The 21,541-nt window shown below is 38.1% G+C and overlaps 3 protein-coding genes across 3 annotated transcripts; all 3 read right to left on the reverse strand.

Moving 5' to 3' along the window:
• Positions 1–1,902: 1,902 nt before the first annotated feature.
• Positions 1,903–8,421, reverse strand: LOC116619877 (homeobox protein BarH-like 2). The gene is made up of 2 exons (XM_032385169.2): positions 6,812–8,421; positions 1,903–2,782 (listed from the first exon to the last, which is right to left on the reverse strand). Exons 1-2 carry the CDS (start codon positions 7,140–7,142, stop codon positions 2,250–2,252), a joined length of 864 nt encoding a protein of 287 aa, XP_032241060.2. The 5' UTR covers positions 7,143–8,421; the 3' UTR covers positions 1,903–2,249.
• A 264-nt stretch (positions 8,422–8,685) lies between these two features.
• LOC116619864 (cytoplasmic protein NCK1) lies at positions 8,686–15,843 on the reverse strand. The gene is made up of 3 exons (XM_032385136.2): positions 15,618–15,843; positions 12,641–13,564; positions 8,686–10,854 (listed from the first exon to the last, which is right to left on the reverse strand). Exons 2-3 carry the CDS (start codon positions 13,562–13,564, stop codon positions 10,654–10,656), a joined length of 1,125 nt encoding a protein of 374 aa, XP_032241027.2. The 5' UTR covers positions 15,618–15,843; the 3' UTR covers positions 8,686–10,653.
• A 447-nt stretch (positions 15,844–16,290) lies between these two features.
• LOC5515389 (ubiquitin-associated domain-containing protein 2) lies at positions 16,291–21,411 on the reverse strand. Its single transcript, XM_001635449.3, has 9 exons — positions 21,223–21,411; positions 20,822–20,955; positions 20,250–20,369; positions 19,850–19,953; positions 19,533–19,656; positions 18,731–18,778; positions 18,076–18,318; positions 17,360–17,530; positions 16,291–16,607 (listed from the first exon to the last, which is right to left on the reverse strand). The coding sequence occupies exons 1-9, from the start codon at positions 21,251–21,253 to the stop codon at positions 16,494–16,496; spliced, it is 1,089 nt and encodes a 362-aa protein (XP_001635499.2). The 5' UTR covers positions 21,254–21,411; the 3' UTR covers positions 16,291–16,493.
• Positions 21,412–21,541: the final 130 nt, after the last annotated feature.

Below are 21,541 nucleotides of genomic sequence, written 5' to 3' on the forward strand. Positions count from 1 at the left end.
ACAGTCGGGACAGGGCTTGGATAGACTAAATGCCGGACAGTCGGGACAGGTCTTGGATGGACTAAATGCCCGACAGTCGGGACAGGTCTTGGATGGACTAAATGCCCGACAGTCGGGACAGGTCTTGGATGGACTAAATGCCCGACAGTCGGGACAGGTCTTGGATGGACTAAATGCCCGACAGTTTTCAATTTATTATAAAAAAAAAGGTAAATTGTCTTTCTAGTGAGTTCAAAGTATTCTATATTTGTTAAGAAAAGGGCAAGCGAATCTGAATTGAGCTTTGTTGTCGGTATTGAATGTTTTCCGTTGTCTGTGAACACTATAAAATCGTAATTTAAGTGATACTTAATTTTTTTCTAAATATGGTGCTAAATGTCTACAGCTCTCAATTTACGAAAATATCACAGTAAAACAGTAAATTGTCGACCTTACGAGTTCAAATTATTCTATATTTGTGTAGAAAGGGCAAGCGAATCTAATTTGAGCGTTTTAGTCGGAATTGAACGTTTTTCGTTGCTTGTATATACTATAAAATCGTTATAAAAGTGACAATGAATTTTATCTCCTACAACTGTCGGGACAGGTCTTCAATGGACTAAATGCCCGACAGTTTCCAGTTTATTCAAATAAGTGTTGTCAGGGGTGAACTAGGTCAAAGTGCCTGCGGGAGGTCACAATACGAACGGCTGGTTGCTGGTTCACAGTAGCGTTTATTGTAAGGGAAAGCGCTTTAGCGAGCAGGGAGGTACTGAAGCTCGTTCTAGGAGGTAACGATCAGACGATTCTCAGAAGGTGAGGCTGATAGAAGGGAATCCTTACTAGGCCTCTCCCTTGACTAGGGATTGTCTTCACGAAGCCAACAGAGCTTACTCGATAGCCTAAGCAGCAAGCTGTCGTTATTACAAGTGCCTATGTTTTACAGTGAGCTCCTATTTATACTGACTAATTAATAATTCGGTACTAACTGGTTTGACTGCTCTTAAGAAGGTAATGCAAGAATTGCAAATAAATGTTGATCTAAGGGAACAGAACAATTTCACAATTGAGGATAACTATAGTAAGAATCCGTCGATGATAGAATAACAATCAATTGACTAGAAATAATGATTTTATAAAATATTACAGAATATTGAGGCTGAGGGATTCGTTTGGCTTGTTCGAAATGTCTGTAAAGTAAATGTTTATCTAAGGTAAACGCTAAACTGGTTTTGGCATAGGTCACACTGCGCATGACCTGTATGACTAGCAGGTGCATACTTAGTATTCAGAATGAAAGGTGAAAAGGTGATAAAAGGTCAATATTGAGATCCGGTGAGCAAACTAAGATTTCTAGAATATTTATTTATGAGAATGTTGTAGAATAGTCGCACAACATAAGACAATGATTTGTAAACCAAGTGAGTTCAAATTATACTATATTTGTTGAGAAAGGGCAAGCGATTCTGAATTGAGCTTTGTTGTCGGAAGCGAAAGTTTTTCCTTGCTCGCATACTCCATAAAAACGCTATTTCTCGACAAATATAGAATACTTCGAACTCATAAATAGGAAGACAATTTGCCGTAATATTTTCGTAAATTGAGAGCTGTAAAAACTTTGAAGAATCCTGTGTTACTAAATTTACGATTTTATAAGTGTACACAAACAATAGTAGCGTTTGTAACAGCGACCAAGTAAACCCGGTACCGTCCCCACATATCGTCTTTGTCGTTTGTTACAGAATACTTTGAACTCACTAGGAAGACAATTTACAGGGTTATTTGAATAAATTGAAAACTGTCGGGCATTTAGTCCATCCAAAACCTGTCCCGACTGTCGGGCATATAGCCACTGCGTCTTAGCAAACGACTATTGTTTCATGGGGACCATATTTTAAACAACAAAAAAATCCCCGTTGCTTCATTGTCCTCTTTGCGGTTTTTTTTTTTCAAGAAAATATACAATTTAATATATTTTTAGACACGCATAATATAAAACCATAGTTATTCACAAAAATGTATAACCAACACTCAAGCGGACCTGCGATCTATTCTTTTCATGAAAACATTTCCTTTTTTTGGTAAGGTGTTCTTATGACGGTATACATTTGTCATCGTATTTGGACGAGTTTTTAGATAATGATATTATCAAAAGCTCTCGTAAAGCTTGTCCGAACAAAACGAACAGAAGTTCAAGTACTGATACGAGGTTCCAGTTACTTCATGAACAAAACTTTTTTACTCCACCAAACGATTCGTAAAAAACACAATTAACACTTCGTCTCAGTCTCTCCCTGACTTGATGCCATCTCGCTTTGTTGGACCATTGTTATTGGCTGACAATGACTCACAGCCTCGCTTTCATGGCTGTTTGGGATTTGCTGACAGCGATTCGCCGAGAAGTTCTCTTCGTCCGCTACCGCTTGGCGTCGTTCCGTTGCCACACTCTCGCGGCTTGCTGCGATTGGCAGAGGGCGAGTAACGTGTACCCCCTCGTTCACAAGCACCTTGACCGGAACCTGCTTAGCCAGTTTCTGTATAGCCTGTTGTTCCCGGTTTCGTCTCTGGTACCTCTTGTTCTGGAACCAGTTTCTGACTTGTAGTTCCGTCATATCTAGTGCACCCGCTAGGACCGTACGCTCGTCTCGGCTCAGGTAGTGTTGGCGGGCGAAAATTGCATCCAGGTACTGCAGCTGCAGCTGGGAGAAATGGCTTCGGTGGCGCTTCTTCTTTTTATCAGGAGTGCTCTGCTCGTGTTTGGAGTCGCTTTGAGGCTTTGGGGTGGGTTTGTTTGGCGAAGAGCCTAAAACGAAGCATATCGTTCATTAAGAACTGGAAGCCTTACAGACAATTGCTGTTACTACAGCTCCTTGTTAGTGTTCACATTTACAAGTAAGTAAGATAGCACTGCCTAGAAGTGGAAATCCAAACAATAAAAATTTCAATAATTTCGACTGCTTGTTACGCTATTACGCTTGTTACGAATCGAAATTCCTTTATTCGTTTGGGAATAGCGCGTAGTCGATCAAACCAAACAGTCAAAACCAGACAAACCGCCCCAAAGCTTGTGTCTGATTACGCGCTATTACCAAACGAGACATATGGATTTTGGATTCGCCGAGGTCGCGCAACAACGAATTTGGCTGTAACACCCTCATCTTTTTGTTTGAGTTTGAGTTGTCAGACAATGTTTCTAGGTATTGATATTGTTTTTTAGACGTCATCGATGACGTCAGGCACTAAACCAGTTTCTTTTCTTTTTTATGGGAAATTGACAGGAGTGGAATACAACAAATTCGAAAATCACTTTCCACACCTAAAGTTAAAACAAATATTAGCATTATCTCCTATGCTGACTCGAAACGGAAAACACGTATTGCTGATAACGCAGATAAATATAGTGAAACAGGTATCTTTTTTTAACGACGTATTTAATTTGGACATTGTACTTAACTCCCCAATACCCAACCAAAAAGTTGAACAACGAATTTGGCTGTAACACCTTCCAAGCTACATGACATCCTCTAAGTTTGAGTTGCCAGACAATGTTTCTAGATATTGATATTTTTATGACGTCATCGATGACGTCAGTCATTACCCCGTCCCCCTTAGTACTCATATGACCTCTTCCAAGGTTTACCATTTAATCGGGAATTCCGGAATGAGATCCCAGTTTTACCGAAATGCCATAATGGTAAGAAAAAGTTTCCTATTATTCCAGAACTTTCGGGGTGACTTAAAGCCGCATTGTCACCAGTTTGCTTCCGGAGGTCCGACGGAAACCTCAACCGTTAAAAGACAAAAGAATCTATTAAAATCCGAGATATTAAACAGGCCATCCGCTCTAAATTATCAATCACATCCTCAAAGAAACTTCCAATAAACACACTGCTTTCAATATTTTGAAATATTTTTCGCGTTTTTCGTTAAAAATTATCGGAGATTGTTACGTTATCGACAGGAAGTAAACTGGTGACAATGCGGCTTTACTACCATTTGCATCTGTACCCAGAAATCTACTTTTGGGGTCCTGGGGAATAGTGGCCGATGGGGGCTGATGATGGTACATTGCAAATTTGGTACACGATTTTCCGGAATTTCTTGTATCTCCGGTGAAAGTGGACTACCTCTTAAGAATTCCACTTTTTGCCGAAAATTCCCAGTGGGAGGAATCTGTACCATTTACAAAATAACCAGAAGAACGGAATTTCCGATTAAATAGTAAACAACGCAAGTTTGGTTAACTTGCGGTTTTTCTTTCATGAGATGTGTGGATACTTTTGCTTTTAGAAACGCCATGGATAACATCGAACACATGTTATAGGACATTTTTCATGTTATAGGACATTTTACTGCGAAATGATGTCTTGCTAGTGTTGAAAAAAAAAAAGAATTCCTACAAAAACAAAAACTGTTTGTATTCCCTACGCGCCTGTTAAATGAGTTACTCGACCCCCAGCAAAATCGTGACTATGAGAGTGGAGTTACTCACCAGGCGGTGGCGGTTACAAAGCGCGTCGTTTGAAAGTGGTGCGAGGTAACGCGTGAGGTATACAACCAGTTTAGATATAGGAATGCGTGCTTTATTCAGCACTTATAAGACATCATTTCGGAGAATATTACCCTATAGACCGTGCACCATCTCGTTGTACCAACACGACACACCTACCAAATTTGGTTGTCATAGGTTTTTTTATGAGATGAATATCGTTTTGTTTTTGATGGGACGGACGGACATCACGTCACGAAAGCTCAAGTCGATGGTTTACAACATTGCTTGCTTCCATAATTTTTTTATATACAACTTTGGGCTCCGCTCACGCTGCGCGAAGCTCCGCTACTACGGTAGCGATTGCAGTCTGATACCTAAAGGTTGGTTCTCACTTGGACCTAAGCGCAAGCGGAACACCGCAGTTTTCCGATTCTCACTAGAACATAAGCCAGGTGAACGCAATTGCTTGATTTTTTTTTGCGCTTGCGCATGTGTTTGACCGATTCTCACTTCTGTTGCGCTTCGGTTTGCGCTTACGCTTGCGTCCTAGTGAGAACCACCGCCTAACAGTTAATTAAAATCAACTGTTTCTCAGCTGATTACTGGTGTGCTTGGCCGTTATTATTGTATTTCCACACAGATGACATTATGTCCCCAGTGACGAAGGTATGGGCCATCTTTTACACGGCCAAGTTATTAAAAATGGTATAACTTGTGAGAAAAGCTTTGGGGAAACTATGTGGTCTACTTGGGCGTGTACAAAGAAAAGAAAAAAAAATTACACAAGTTGAAATTTAATGGTGCGTTCGTCTCTCTAACAACAAAGTAACGAAGCTGACATGTGTCCTACTCCTTTTTCAGAGCAAAAAGTATTAGAACAAAAGAAGATATTCGACTGAATTAAACAAAATAGGTATTAGTGTGCGTATTTCACGAAAGTTTGGAAGACTGTACCCTGGGTTCAAGGGACTGCATTGTTTTCCAGCCCCAGCTGAGATATTTACTCGAATACATGGCGATTTTTCAATCCGCTAGCCCGGACTAAATATCCTAGCCCGGTTTACCAGCCCGGGCTGAAATTGATCCGGGCTGAAAACTTCTCCATGTAATCAAGAGCAATTTTACACGTATTTGCGGGGGATACTGGGCTGGACTTTTAGCCCCCTAAACGGGCTGAAAACTCAGCAAGGGCTGAAATTCGTCAGATAATCGGTCCATTACTCGTTCACTGATACCGGCAGCGAGATAGCGGATATTTCCTAAAATAGCACTTCCAATCGATCTTGTCCTGAACATAGGCGCATGAAAAATAAAGGAATACTAGGTAATAAAAATGATACATCTAAAATGCCACTGTATAGGGCTAGTATTATGACAGCGACGCTAATTTTGGCGAAGGAGGCTAATAAAAGTGAAAAACATTCACGAGGTAAGGTCGGAGGGCTGCAGGGGCAGGTATAGGGGGGGGGGGGGGGAGGGGGGGGATAGGGATTTTCAGACATTTGGCTTAAAAAAAAAGAAATATACGGAAGAACAATAAGTCCGGTCCCCCTTTCTTGAAACTTTTGCTTCGCCCCCCCCCCCCCCCCCCCCCCCCCTTTTAAACATCTGGATCCGCTCCTGGGCTGAATTACAAAGAGTGTAGGAAAACTTCCGTTGTTTTTCCCCTGGTTAATTTGAAATATTTTCTTCTAATAATAAAACAATAAAATCACCGCACTAAACAAGTTTCTTTTTTTCTGGGAAATCGACAGGAGTGGAGACTTTAATTGAAATACAACAAATTCCAAAATCACTTTCCACACCTAAAGTTAAAACAAATATTAGCATTATCTCCTATGCTGACTCGAAACGGAAAACACGTATTGCTGATAACGCGGATAAATATAGTGAAACAGGTATCTTTTTTTAACGACGTACTTAATTTGGACATTGTACTTAACTCCCCAATACCCAACCAAAAAGTTGATGTTGAATTTTAAACCTTATAACTCTTGATGTAACTCTTTAATGTTACAGTGATAATCCATCTTTATTGAAACATTTATATTCCCTTTTATGTACCCAATCAGAATGTCAAAAGCCTTGCTTCTCTGCTTCTAGCATTGTTTAAGCACAAAGCAAAAAAAAGCGTGCTCTAAAATTAACAAAATTAAAATCCCCTAGAAAAGCATGCATTAACAATTAACAAAATGTTCGACTTTTCATTATCAAATTCACCTAAAGGTTCCTCTAACAGATAAAATAGTCAAGCTTTGGCCTTACAAAATTATTTAGGATAATCAAAATTGAAGTACGGCTAAGTGAAGTGAATGCATTTTGATGCTTTTGTTTACGTACCCTTGGCCTCCTCTTTTACTGTTGTCGAAGGGTTTTGCCGTCGATTGGTTTTGGCACTGGTCGCTTGCCCTGGACTCCGGGGACTGCGTATCCCTTTAGTAACATTGTTTTCTCGGCTCCTTGGGGTAGTGCTTCCAAGATAGCAACTTAGAGAACCTGTTAACCCAAGCCGAGCAGTATAGTAATTGTCACTAGAAATTGCATTGTGGAACACCGGATATTGGAAAAAGCATGGTCTTTGGACGATTTTAGACGCCCTTGGGAAGTCATCTCTCAGAATATTTTCGATTGAGAATGCCAACCGCGGTTTGGGGTTCTGCTCTGACGCCATCTTTGCCTATTTGCTGCGAAATAAATGGGTGTAAAGCTCAAGTGAAAGTTCACTTCTAGTACGCTCTATGATTAGGCGTGTTTTGACCGAAACTCTGTACCGCTTTCACGTGGGAATGCACTCTCATTAGTTCTTATTGTCTGCATTTCAACTCGCACACTTTCATCTCGCATTCTATCTCCTGAACAATCAACCAAAGACTAAAACTAGAGAAAAGGTATTGCTACGTTATTTATTATTTAATCATCAGTTCACAATGTTGACAAATACTGAAGCATTTGTTTGTCAAAAATTGAACAGTCTGAAAGTCACATCCATTTAGTTCAACAAGATGTTGAGTGAAGCATGTCACGCTATACCCGGCTGATTGCAGCGTGCGAAACTGAAAAAGGTCAAGCGAAAAACAAACAAGAAACAAAACAAAAGGAATCTACACGCTGATCTATACATGTTATTACGTTCTAACATTCATATCTACAGTCACTTATCATCTTTTATTTGCAGTATAAGTAGTTAAACGCACCCAAGGAGACATACTTGATGGTGCATTTGAGGACGGGCTAGGAGAGAAGCAAGAGTGGTAGGAACGGCGATTGTTAAGCTAAATTCTGATAATAAACCACCAATTTCCCTCTAATTTGGCCTTGTTTGCGACGCGCTCCGTGCTTGATTAGAAAACCCGGACAAGTTACGTTGTGTAATTCGAGCTACTACCCCGTGGCGCCAGTTTGTTAAACAAATGTATTATGGTCTTTGGCAATGCAGTGGGTGGCAGCTAACGTGTATTGGTCAGGTAAGCAGGGGGTTGTAAACGTCCATAAATTTCTTTTAAATTTCATCCGAGGAGAGCCAAAATCGACTGTCCGGCCACATAATAATCAACTGTCTAACACAAAAGACTTTGCCGTTTAGGGATTTAGGCATGGAAAGCGAAATGTTCCAATTTCAGAGTTTATTATTCAACGACACATCCTCGGAAACCCATGGGTATTTTCCTGTCAACGACAGGGAATGGAGTTTAGGTATCTTAAGGGATTTTGCAGTCATACACCGTGGTTACCAGAGCCTCTATCTAACTTCTCTATTTGTGAATCTGACCATACAGGGAGCGAAGTGACTGAACAAATAAAGATAAAGGCTTTGGTAGGAGGCCCGGGGTAGGAGTCTTAGATACACTCTTTTTTATAAGATCGTCTAATTTTCAGTTGAGGCTGGGCCGTTCTTATTTTTGGGACATTTTAAGGCTGAATATGTTCTTTTAAAATATGTTCTTTTAAAAATTTTGAACACAATTTGATTCTGCATTTTAGAACGCATCAGGACTAAAAAACGAAAATCTTTTCTGCTATCTCAGCCTCGGCATGTTCTTAAAATTTGGTGAAATCTCAGGCTGGACGTTCTTATAAAGGAGGTTCTTATAAAAAAAGAGTGTATCATATGAACTGAAAAGGATACTTCAAGATCCTTAAAAAAGAAATGACTCAGTATCCCCCGCACTCCCCCCATCCAGCTACCAGTCTGTAGTTTTTTTTATCCAGCAATATAGGTATAGTTCCAGTTGTATTTCACGTTTTTAGATAAAATATAGACCTAAATTGAAATTAACAAAACTAATTATTTTCTACTTCTAATCTGACTCACAACTCCAATAAATCAAGTACATAAATCGAAACTATTTGCAATAATGAGTAAATCATCTTGCACACAGAGCTCAAAAGTGCTCAGTTGGCCACAAGACAAAGATAAGGCAGACTTCCAATATGGTTTACAAACTGCATAGCACTGCCTGGCCAAGAATGCCGAGTGTTTTTTCTTTTCGGAAGAAAAGATAAATATTACTGTCCAGAAAATCACTTGACTAGTATTTTAGTAGCTACTACTATAGTCTACCTTTCCTGTAGGCAACTAAATTAGAACTTCCCATTTCTGGTACTATATTCTTCACCATAGTTAAGTTAGGTTATCTTACTTAAAGGTCACACTCCCCACATAATACATTGCATTTCTCTTACATTAAAAGAAATTCTAATTGATTATAGAATTAAATTTGGTTGAGAAAAAGTATCACCTTTAAAGATTCTTTGTCAGCTGTCATTTTGTCATCAAAAAGCAAAATACTGAAATGTAGTGAGAAGTAAAAAGCATCCATTTCCATCAGCTGACTATGAAAGGCTGCAATAATTTTAGTATAAAAGTTTCATAGATTGTATTTTCAAGATTCCATAGCATAATCATTCTTTAAAATTTAAATGAAAACAAATTTTGGCTGGCTAGTGCTCTTTAAGTCTTGTTACAGCAGCCTTTAAGCACAGGTAGCCCAAGCTCACTAAGTCTTCGTTTAGTATTAATTGTATATACTAAATTAAGACATATAGTGAGCTTGGGCTACTTGTGACTTTAAGGACATGCTTTATAGATAAATGATATCATATGATATTACCATTATGGTTGTCCAGGCAAATAGCTGGTTTGATTTGTCCCAGCTTGTGTTACAAAAACAAGGTAATACTCCCCCCCCCCCCTCCCCCCAAAAAAAATAAAATGAGATGCACTCTTTAGTAGCGAACTAAATCTGCTTGAAGATCTATCATTGAGAAGAATAAAAATGGATATTGTTGTGCTATTTAACATCTATCCATGAAAATTCTGACTATACAAGGTCATATTTTCTATTAGTTTAAAATATCACACACACAAAAAAAAAACTAGGATAACATAACATCAGGCAAGTCATACCCAGGAACCATTTTGGAAATATAGTTATCTACAAGAGTCACTTTTACTGTCGGATAGATTAAATTACTAAGTAATTCAAGTGGGTTTACTGAAATTTGCATGAGAGATTTGGATAAGAATTTCCCCATGTGAGTCATAAGCTTTAACTTATGAACGGCAGGTCTATAGAAGGCATAGGGGTGACAATTCTATCCAAAGAACTGTTTCTGCCATAATGCAATAAAAGCCACATTGTCACCAGTTTACTTCCAGTCGATTACATAACAATCTCTGATGATTTTTATCAGAAAACATGAAAAATATTTTAAAATTGCAAAAGCAGTGTGTCTACTTATTTCTTTGAGGATGTGAATGATAATTTAGAGCGGATGGCCTGTTAAATAGCATAGATTCATTTATCTCTAGTTGGTTGAGATTTCCGTCGGCCCTTCAGAAGTAAACTGGTGACAATGCAGCTTTAAGTCTTCTAACTCAAGTTATCATGTCACAGGTTTTATAATCTAAGCTATTTTACAGTAAATAATAAAATATTATACACAAACTGGAATTTTGATAAAATACTGTATAAAACTTATGTATTCAAAACAAGCCCCCTCTAAATTAATCTCTTTTGATAAATGTGAAGTACAGTAAACAGATGAACTTACAAGGGGGGCTACTAATGTAAAGGAATTAATGTAAAATAAAACAAGTTCCTTCATAGGATTTTCTACTTACACGCGACTATTGTGCATGATTATGGTATTCATTTTGTTGTGATTCCATGTATCAGTGATCATAAGTCAACAGGTTTAATCAGATAGATTTTTTCTTCTTTTTCATTGGTGAATATTGGAGATTTCTTGTAGTGTTCGATTAGCAAGTCCATTGTGATAAAGGTGCGCTGTCCTATCTTGAAGCCACTTGTATCCTGAGATTGAACTCTGAAGTGTTTGATTCTGTCCGGGGCTTTCAGTGAAATGGAATAATCACCACTCTGTTAGAAATAATCATATTTTAGTCACCATACATACAACAACAGGGTGTAGCAAATTCTCCTTGGGGATGGAGGGATTTGAAAGTTGGCTGCACTCTACTATACTAAAAGGAACTAAAAATTGTACTTTCTCTATACTGTATGCCTTCCCTGGAGGCAAGTTCAAACTCAATGCTGCTGTCATGGTAAGGGGTTTCAGTTTATCAATTGCAGGACAATAGGATTAAAGGAGTCAGACCATTTTGCAAAAAAGAATTGGAGTTTAAAATAATCCATGTGATAGTTAGTTACCAAATACTGTAAGAAAAAAAGGGACAACACAGCAATGATAAATGTGCTTTTTACAAGCCTCCAAAACTCAAAATTCATAAAGAATTGAGCAAATTTTCATTTTTGAATTTGGAATTTGATAAAGTGTGTTTGTAACATTGGTAGGATACATATTCTTAGTGGGGCTTCCTCCCTCTATTCTCATTGTCTTTTCACAGCCGACAAAGCATCCTCGGGGAGCCAGGGCATCGCAGAGCAGAAAGAGCACTGAAAGACGCCCTGGGCAACTGCTCTGTAAAACCCATTTCTAAAAGGGTTTCTAATCCAATTAGTTGCCTGAATAGACTGTAAAAACAGTCTCGAAATTTACATATCAAGAGGAAAAAGACTAAACATAACAAAAATTCTATGGAAAGGCTTAAATTATTCTAGATAATTTAATGGTTGAGTCAAGTTTGGGGGATTTTACTTGAACTCTATTTAATTAACCTTCGATGTACAAAATAATTCTGATCGAGAAATCAAAGACATTTGAAATGAGTACAGTATGAGCCTCGTCACAGACTAAAAGTACTACAACGTTTCTGTGGTATATTTCGTATCGCAATGATGCACAAAATCGTTCATTTCTAGCAAGAACCTGAGTCCCGAAAAAAATTCTGAAGTCGGTGTTCCACTTTTCAATAATCCTTATCCATGTCAGGGCATTCTCCGATGTACCCAGAAGGTATATTACCTGCTATTTCATAATTGAGCTGAGCGGGCAAAGACCTGATCGAAAATTGTGTCCAAGTTTCTCTCTGCTCGTGCAACCCTTCGCAGACTCCAGACAAAACCTGATCTTGAGACTTTTACCAAACCGAGTAGGCTTTGCTATTTAGGTGTTTGTGAAGTGTTTCTGAGCGTGACGTCTGTCTGCTTTTCTAATTAACAAGGATAGCTCTGATTGGTCTCATTTTAATTTAATTATTATGAGAACAACCAGAAAGCGACTTTGATTTAATTTTTAGAAATGGGTTTTACAGAGCAGTTGCTCAGGGCGTCTTTCAGTTCTCTTTCTTTCTCACACGCTCCCTGTGTGCCCAATCTCGGCGATGCCCTGGGTCCCCAAAGATGCTGACAAAGCATAGCATAGTGAGCCAAACCCCGTGAACAATACAGTACCTAAACAAGAACTGAAGACTGGGAAAATAAATCAACACAAGGTTAAAATGGTATGTTTTCTGCCTCTGTGAAAAACAGAGTAGTTGATGTTTTAAGTGTTAATCCTTTGTCAGAGCAAAGAGATGCATAGCAAAGCTGGGTTTTATCTGAGTCTTCATGGCAACGCCATTGACTTGCTTTTAAAAGTCACAATTTCCTGCAAGCTTTTGCCCTGATGAACGGTTAAACCTCGAAACGTCAGTGAAAACTGACATATCATTTCAACCTTGTGTTAATTTATTTCCCTAGTTATTCTACAGCTTGTCTGTAGTTTTTCTATTCATAATAGCACTGAAGATTGTTTTCCACATACCGTTGTTTCACTTTCCCTGACCAAGAAATCTCCATCAGTTCCATGGTTCAAGAGAAGCTGTTCGCCCTGTCTTCTTGAAATTCTCCCCCAGAACCATTCCTGATTAACAAATGGTAGCCCCTGATGAGACGGCAGAATTTTCCGTTCAAATGAGAGTGAAGTCTCAGTCTGCGGCACTGGGATCTTGTCGGAAATTTCATTAGGGAACCTACGCTGTGTGGGTGTTGTTGGCTGTTCGTCTGAAACTGGTTTCACATAGTTTTTAGGCACCAGACCTTTAGACCCATCCTGCTTCTTTGCAAACCACCAATCAGGGTCTCCATCAGGTTGCTTAATAACGTCCAAAACTTCACCTTTTTCAAAATTCAACTCTTCAGAATTAGGAGACTGAAACTGATAGAGAGTTATAACCTTGAGTAGTGGTACACTTTCCAGTTCAGTTATTTGGTCCTCAGCGTAGTTTGATGGGAACCAGCCCTGCCGTGTTCCAATAAACCCCTTCCACCATCCATCGCCTTCTTTTTCTAACACATGAATAAGGTCTCCCTTAGTCAGCTGAAGCTCATCAACATGTATAGGCTGATAACTGAACTTGGCTTTGACAATACACAATGTCTTCTGTGGAGTCATGACTGACTCGGGCGTGCAGTACTGGTTAGAGTCGTTATCGTAGCCGTTAGTATCTGACGAACTCTTCTTCTTGTCCTTTTTAAAGAACTGCTTAATTTTCGTCTTTTTCATGGCGTCCTTACGACCCACGTAGTTAGAGGGCACATATCCCTCCACGTTTTGGTCATTCCTCACCTTCCACCATGTCTGGGAATCATCGACAATCACTAGCTTGTCATTTTTTTTTATCGACAGTTCCTCCTTTTCGTGTGCTTTGTAGTCATAGAGTGCTATTGCTATGGACTCTTCACTCATCTGAAAAAAAAAAGCGAAAATAATTAGCTTACAACTCAAAGATCAGAGCTTTATTTATATTTATTTATATCTGATGCATTGTAACAAAGGAAACTTACAACCCCCAGAAATATGAGCAATTGTGAAATTTAAATTGCATTAAAACAGCTGAATTATAAAGAAACAAACTGAGCAAATATTTTTTGTTCCACTGTAGGATACCAGAAAAGATCCATTTCCCAATAGTGTGATTTTTCTCAGTCCATCCATAGGAATTTCTACCTCTAAAAGTGGCAAAAACACAGACCTGTGTCAGGCAATTTTACATATAGCCCAGTCAACCATCTAAAAGAATGGGCAACAAAATGAAACTGAGAGTAATAAGGAGCCAAGTGTAGTCTCTTTATAGTATATAAGTCAAAAACACGAAATGTCCAAACATTTCTAACAGGTACATAACTTGACTGTAAAATGCTTCTCTTATATGAAAAGCCAGTGATTGTCGCAAAGATACTAAAGCTTGTAAACAACTTAATAATTCATGTCACACTTTGGGTTAGTTTGATGTAAGCAACTCACAAGATTATTCCTGTGCTAATTATATTCTAATTAATCTCAATTTTCTTTATAATTTTGTGTAATCAATGGAAATGAATCAAAAGCTAATTTAAAATTCACAGTAACACATTTTGGTCACAGTGGGTTGTCTGGCCACTGGAATGTTAAATAGTTCTATACATCCTGAATCTTTTTACACACAAACATGACATAATCTTAACTGTATAGATTAAAGCTTTTTTATAAAATAAATAAACAAACATATGCTAAAAAAAGACTACAACTGATACTTTAAAACTTTGTTTATGTCTTGTGGTTAAAATTAATATGCAATAAGCTTTGTTATTGTATCCACCAAATGGAAGTGTGAAGTGTCATGTACACAACGCTTTTAGGAAGACAGGAAACATGCTGATACTATATTAGAATAGTGGTGACAATGTATCATATAACTATTTCTTGTAAGCTACCAGGCCATGTTACAATCATTGGCAGATTTTGCCAACAAAGGGACACCACGAACTCCCATATAAGGGCTCATTCTAAAAGCTGATTATTTTATTGCTAGACTAATTTAATAAAAACACCCATGGTAAATGTAAAAAGGATATACTAATTGCTCGCTGGAATTTAAAGAATGGGAAGTATATAAGGGCGAATCGCCTGAATGGGCAAATTTTGGAACATTGTAAGTTGAGATTGTTAGATATTTAAGATGAAACTGTTGGTTTGGTAATAAATTCTACAACCAAACTCTTATTTTTTCTATGTATAAGAAATGATAAGTACTTAAAGATAGCCTATGACTACTAAGACTTATAAATTCTGATACCAATGACGAGTATAGATTAAAAAATTGCTAAGTCAACGACACAGCTTTTCGATGTTATTGCGCAAAACAGATGTAAATCCTTGTTATACATGCGAACGAATCCAATTATAGACGTTACCTCGATTGGCTTGCTTTCGCTTTCCAGAATCTTTTGTTAATACTTAAGGTTTGATCCACGAGGTAGTATCAATATGGGATTCATTTTCTAGGGCTTAAATGTTAGTTCAGTTGAATTAAGACCACCACTATCTTACAAAACAACACTCAGTCGTTAACATCGCAATGACGAAATAACAAATTGTCCAAAGAATCTAATTTCCCGTGCCCATTTTATTAAACATCTTCGATGATAATTTCCTTCACGTTTCAGGAGAGTTAACCAAATCACAAACCGAAAGCTATGAATACAAACCAAGCGAATAGACAGCGAACCAGCGAAGTGTGATGGAATAAAAACTTTCTTGTTCGTTACATGATAACGCGTGCATATAAAAGCTCTCACAAAGTTATCTCTATCATAATAATAACCTCAAATCTAGGTATGCACAATATCTGTTATCTAACCAAGGCAGATCTAAGGATCAAGTACATAAGAAACCTTACAGAGTAAAATAATTCAACCGAGAGCGTAGACTATCACTTATTTGAACAGAGCAGTGTGAACATAGCAAGATTTCTACCAACCTTTGCCGGTGCGAACACATTGATTCAACCCTCAAACCATATAGATGATGATAAATGACAGTTTCCTTATACAAATGAGAAGCCAAAGGATCTAGATTGCCTAAGTTGGGATACAGGAAGCACCAAACGTTAAATTTCGGAGAAATTTTCAAAAAATTCCACGTTCCTCCTAGCACAGCCGACGTAGCTTCCTGTCAAATATACACCCATGTCACGTGACAAAGAGAACTGGGGAAACGGGTGAATGAACACGGCCCAAATACCACAGGGCTCCCGTTCGTTCGCTGATGCCTCGTGAACACAGTGGAAAAATATATTTTTCGCAGCGCATTTTCCCCTTCCAATCTTTCAACTGTGATACAACCATAGGAAAAACATGAATTAGGGCCGGCCAAGGTGTTATATTATATTAGTATCACAGTGTTTGTAGGGACCAGGGAAATTGTTAAAAAAACACGAAGGCGCGGTAACGGACTAAGCCCCGCCCCCATTTTAAAAATGGAAGAAAGTCCGATATGGCGGCTATTATCACAGCCAAGTCAAGAAAGAATGCCCCAAATCCAATAGTGGAGCTTTTCCAATAGTGGAGCCTGTACAGAGACAATAACTGCAACAGGCGTTGTGTGATGGGGGACAACATTTTGAATATTTACATCAAGTATTCATACAACAATACTATACAACAGTTTATTTCTCCAACTGTCAAATTTTTCACCAGTTAAGTTATTATACATTACTTATATCATCTGTACAAAGATTAAAACCAGCACAACATTCAACACCATGACACGTATACTAAAATGCTGAGATTTTTTTTCTTTTTTTTCAGGCAGAGCCAGGCATGTGTGTAGGATCAATACCAGGAATACGTTTTGCTCATGAGGCATTGGCTAATAGCACATTAGTGGCAGTGTTTATGTCATTATTTGTCACTGTTAGAGCATGAAGGACATCTTGTCTGGAAAACCCCATCTCAACAAGAGTCTGTACCTGCAGGGCAAACAAAAATACTTTGTGAACATTACAAGGACAATCAAAACATAAATTGTGAACATTACAAGGACAATCAAAACATAAATTGTGAACATTACAAGGACAATCAAAACATAAATTGTGAACATTACAAGGACAATCAAAACATAAATTGTGAACATTACAAGGACAATCAAAACATAAATTGTGAACATTACAAGGACAATCAAAACATAAATTGTGAACATTACAAGGACAATCAAAACATAAATTGTGAACATTACAAGGACAATCAAAACATAAATTGTGAACATTACAAGGACAATCAAAACATAAATTGTGAACATTACAAGGACAATCAAAACATAAATTGTGAACATTACAAGGACAATCAAAACATAAATTGTGAACATTACAAGGACAATCAAAACATAAATTGTGAACATTACAAGGATTTTTATTCAGAGTGACAGGAGCGAAAAATGGAAAAGTTCAAATTATAAGGTTTGAAAAGTTCAAGGTATAGTAAGACTCTTGATTTGTATGAAATTTCCAAATCTGGGCAAAATTGCTACTTTTTTCATGATCTATATGGCATCTTTGCTCAATCACATCTTAAGAACAGATCATCTACCAAAAAATACTAAAACTTCTTTTGTTTTATATTATGCAAGGAACCTCTATGCAAAATATGAAACAAAATGTAAGCTACATAACACAACCATTTTAATTTTGACATTTTTTGCTCCTGTCATTCAGAGAAGACCTACCTGATCCTCTGAAACTTCAGCGGTTGGTTGCTGTTGGGGAATATCCCCATTCTCATGGCCGTTCATTAAGCCCTGGTGTCCTGCACCAGGCTGGTTACCCCATAGCCACTCCCCAAGCCCTCCTGCGGGAACCATCACCTCAGAATAGCCTTGGCCTGCTCTAGCACGGTTCTATCACGCAAGGGAAACACCATGATTAAGATATATCTTCATGAAAATAACACTTATCATTCTAGGAGAGTAAAATCATATTTTTCGCTAGCTCAATGCTATAAATGGAAATTGAATACACACTTAAAGTAAATCTTCTCAGCCCAAAGTGGATAAGACCAAGGGGAGGGAAGGCTATGAAAAGATATTAGGCATCACTTGCCTAAAGTATTATGAAAAAAATTCTAATATTACAAAAATATCCAGTAAGGAAAGAATGATTCATGCCACCAAAAGAAGTGAATAGAAGTGGGCGTCACTTGCCTAAAGTATGATGAAACAAATTCTAATATTGCAAAAATATCCAGTAAGGAAAGAATGATTCATGCCACCAAAAGAAGTGAATAGAAGTGGGCGTCACCTGCCTAAAGTATGATGAAACAAATTCTAATATTGCAAAAATATCCAGTAAGCAAAGAATGATTCATTCCACCAATAAAAGTGACATCCTGGCCCCTTTTTTTATAGGTTTTATAAAACAAACCAAAAATCTGTTGCTATCCCACCTGGGGATGTCCAATATTGGCTTGTGCTGCCATTCGTCTCATGATCTGCTGCTCATATAACTCCATCCGTTGCTGTTCCTGAATCTCCAGGGTGGCACCCATAGGGAAAGCCTGCCGCGGCTCCAAAGTTGACTCTTCAAAATACCTCCCAAGCATTCTTGAGCACAGCCCAGTAAATATATCAGGAATTTTGAGCCACTGCTGCACGTAAGCAAAGTTGTGTTTGTAAAGCAAGCCAGAGACCTGTTGAGAGTGTAAAGTTTTATCAAATCAGCCATTTTCATTACACTGTAAATAGAGGATTGGAGAAAGAAATTTCTGTTACTCTCTTCTTAAAGTAATGTCTGTCAACCTCAATCAATTTTATTGAATATATGCCATGTGTCAGCACAATATTTCAAGGTAAAATCGTAGTTCTAAGACCAATTTATGCTTTGTTGATTTCATAAGATGGGTAATATAATCACATGGTTTATGCATATTTTTGGAATTGAGTAGAAATGTGATGAGGCCTATTCTTTTTCTAATATCATTTATAATAACATGTATGAGGTATGATGTCTCAAAAGACAAAGGTGTGTTGTCACATGGGTGGTCAGGGCCCTCAAAATTTCATAATGTACAATTAAAGTTCTCTTGTCGGGTCAAAACTTACTATACCACATGTTCCAGCTAGAAGGGATTCCTTGGTAGTAAACAGCAACTAGGTAAAATGATTCAGAAAAGTTATGTAATTTTCATAGTGTTAACACAGCATGGTTATATGGTTATAAGGAGACTAAACAAGCACCAGCTTTCTCACCCTTCGGGAGAAGGATTTCTAATGCCCTATCCTACTGTCTGGCTATGCTCTTCAAGCCTTTTATATTATCTTTTTTGTATCACACTTTTGTCATCTATTGTATTGTGAATCCTACGCCCCACATGAAAATCAGCAGTTTTTATTTATTTAAAATCTGTTGTTGTGGTGAGGGTGTTTAAATAAAGATATACCTTAAGGCCTAAATTTTGACCACCAATACATGACTTGAATTAACAAATAAGAATACTGATCAGGTTTTAAATCTGCCAGATTTTGCCGGCTTTCTGGATTTTGGTGGCGAAAAAAAGCCTGCATACATATGAAAGGGGAATACAGAAAAAAAGAGCCGGCAAAGACCAGAAAACAGCCGGGACCCGGCTTCTATTTTGAACCCTGCTGATGCCTGGCCCCTCCGCCACATCCCATGTTACATGGCACTGTAGGGTGTGGGGTAACTAACAACAACAACATTTTATTATCTTTTTTCACATTTAAGCAGAACCTGTCATTGGGACAGTATGCACTGTATGGTGCCATATTGTCTCCGGACGAATCATAGAAAAATACACCAGAAGAAAGAAATGCAGGGAGTGGAGATATTGCTGCAAAACTGTACTGCTGCATAGATTATCTGATGCAGGCCTAAAGGCTTTACCTGCAGAGCAAGAAAGTAGCTTGGGATTTTGCTAGAAATGGGCAAGGCCAGTACAGTTATAGCAGCATCTACACTTGGGACATCCAGGTAGTAATAGACTAGAAATGCAAAGATCACGCCATATCTGCAGCACGGTTAAGAAATATATAACACAGCTGGGTGGGTGGGTGGGTGGGTGGGTGGGTGGGGGGTTAAGTGACAGTTCAGATTGTACAACTCTCTATGATAATCAATCACACATCTACAACTTTACAATGAAGAATAATAGACTAATAATAGACTAACAGAAAAATAATCTTCATTAATAAATAGGATATGGTCCTGATGGAAGGGCTCCCAGCTCATGCCCAAATGACCTCAATCCATACACTGTTACTAGCTGAAGTCCTGCCGCAATAACACTATTTGCAAAGACATGGCACTAAAAAAAAAAACTCACAATCAGTAAGTTCAACAGGAGTCAATTGGCATCGAATCTGGTTTTAAAGATTTTTTTTACCCCTTTTTCTTCTTATTTTAAGGGTACAAAATTGTCTGCTCTCTTGAACCTTTTGTGTTTAAATATCTTATCAGGGGAGTATCCCTCTCTCTGAAAAAGAAGCTAATGAGACATGATGAGAGCTTCTAGTAGTGCATTTTCAATTACTATGAAAAAAAAATTCATCAGTTGCAAATTGGTAATGTGGATGAATCAAATATAATAAATATCATACTTACACAAAACTTCTTGGAACCAAACCTCCTTTCCAAAACCCGAAACCAGTAGAGCAATAGTGAGCCGCAAATCAAGTCCCGAGTTGAGGAAAAAGAAATGGTTGAGCTGAAGAATTGCCAGACCTGAGATAAAGTATGAACAGTCAGGATACCTTTAATTATAAAAGGGACACCCTAAATTTGACAAAGACTGGCTGCTTGTTGGCTGGTTTTAAAAATCAGGGTTGCCTCTCATTTAGGGAAAAAAAGCCATTAAAATTCACATTATTCTGCCAAAATAACACTGAGTTTCCCTGCACATCTTTAACAAAGAAGGGTCAATACTGTTTTTTTTAATAATATTTTTTCCCAGTGTACTTTTATATCCATCACTCCTCAGAGATATATATCGCTGTGATTAAGGCTAAAACTCACAAATAGCTACTGTCATATGTTTTATACATCGGTTCCCCTTCCCCCTCCTTCGAGAGACCCTGGACCTGCCCCTGCTCCCTATCTTTGGTTTCCACCAGGCGGTCTCTCTCAGCAACTGAGCTAGTTCAGATATATTTTCTTCGCTAGTGAGGCTACTATACCTTGGCATGTTGCACTAGATGGAGCCAATGAGAAGTAGAAAGAAACTTGTTGGCAGTTGATGAGGCAAGGAATATGTTAAGCAAGGAGGCTGATCCAGTGAGTATTAAGAAACTTTTGCTAACAGGAGTGCGGTCTGAAGAGCAAGGGTAAGGATAAGCGTGGGTAAGTTATATAATAATGTAAACAGTCTTGCTTTATTGTTGTGATGTATGGATCAAAGCCATCTAGAAAATGAATGCAAAGGGATAATTATAAAGCAATGATCGCCTGGTCCAATTTTACGTTTTATATGGTTGACCATATCATATATTTCTTATACGCTATCGATTATCATTTAACTTATGTTGTAAACAGTCATAAACAAAAATGGCGGATGAAATGTCAAATGCTCTCTACTTACAAAATCCTTTATTTCTTGTCCCAGGAAACATCTAACACTTCCCAGTCGCAGGATACACCTACAGCCAACACTAGTCCGAATATGAAGTCTTTCAGATTTAAGATTTGGGAGCATTTATCGTCAAAATATTTTCTACAAGCTGAAAGTGAAACCACTTTTGTTTTTCTACAGCCTTCCCATCAAGCTATGCAGGCTTGCAGGCTATTCGGGCCCACTCTCAACACAGGGTGACCAAAATATCAAGCGTTTCCTTGAATTTTACAAGAGAGACGGTATAAAAGAATATATTGATTGAAATGTGGGTTGAAAGCCATATAAG

This window comes from Nematostella vectensis, chromosome 9 (assembly GCF_932526225.1).
Source record: "Nematostella vectensis chromosome 9, jaNemVect1.1, whole genome shotgun sequence".
Taxonomy (NCBI): domain Eukaryota; kingdom Metazoa; phylum Cnidaria; class Anthozoa; order Actiniaria; family Edwardsiidae; genus Nematostella; species Nematostella vectensis.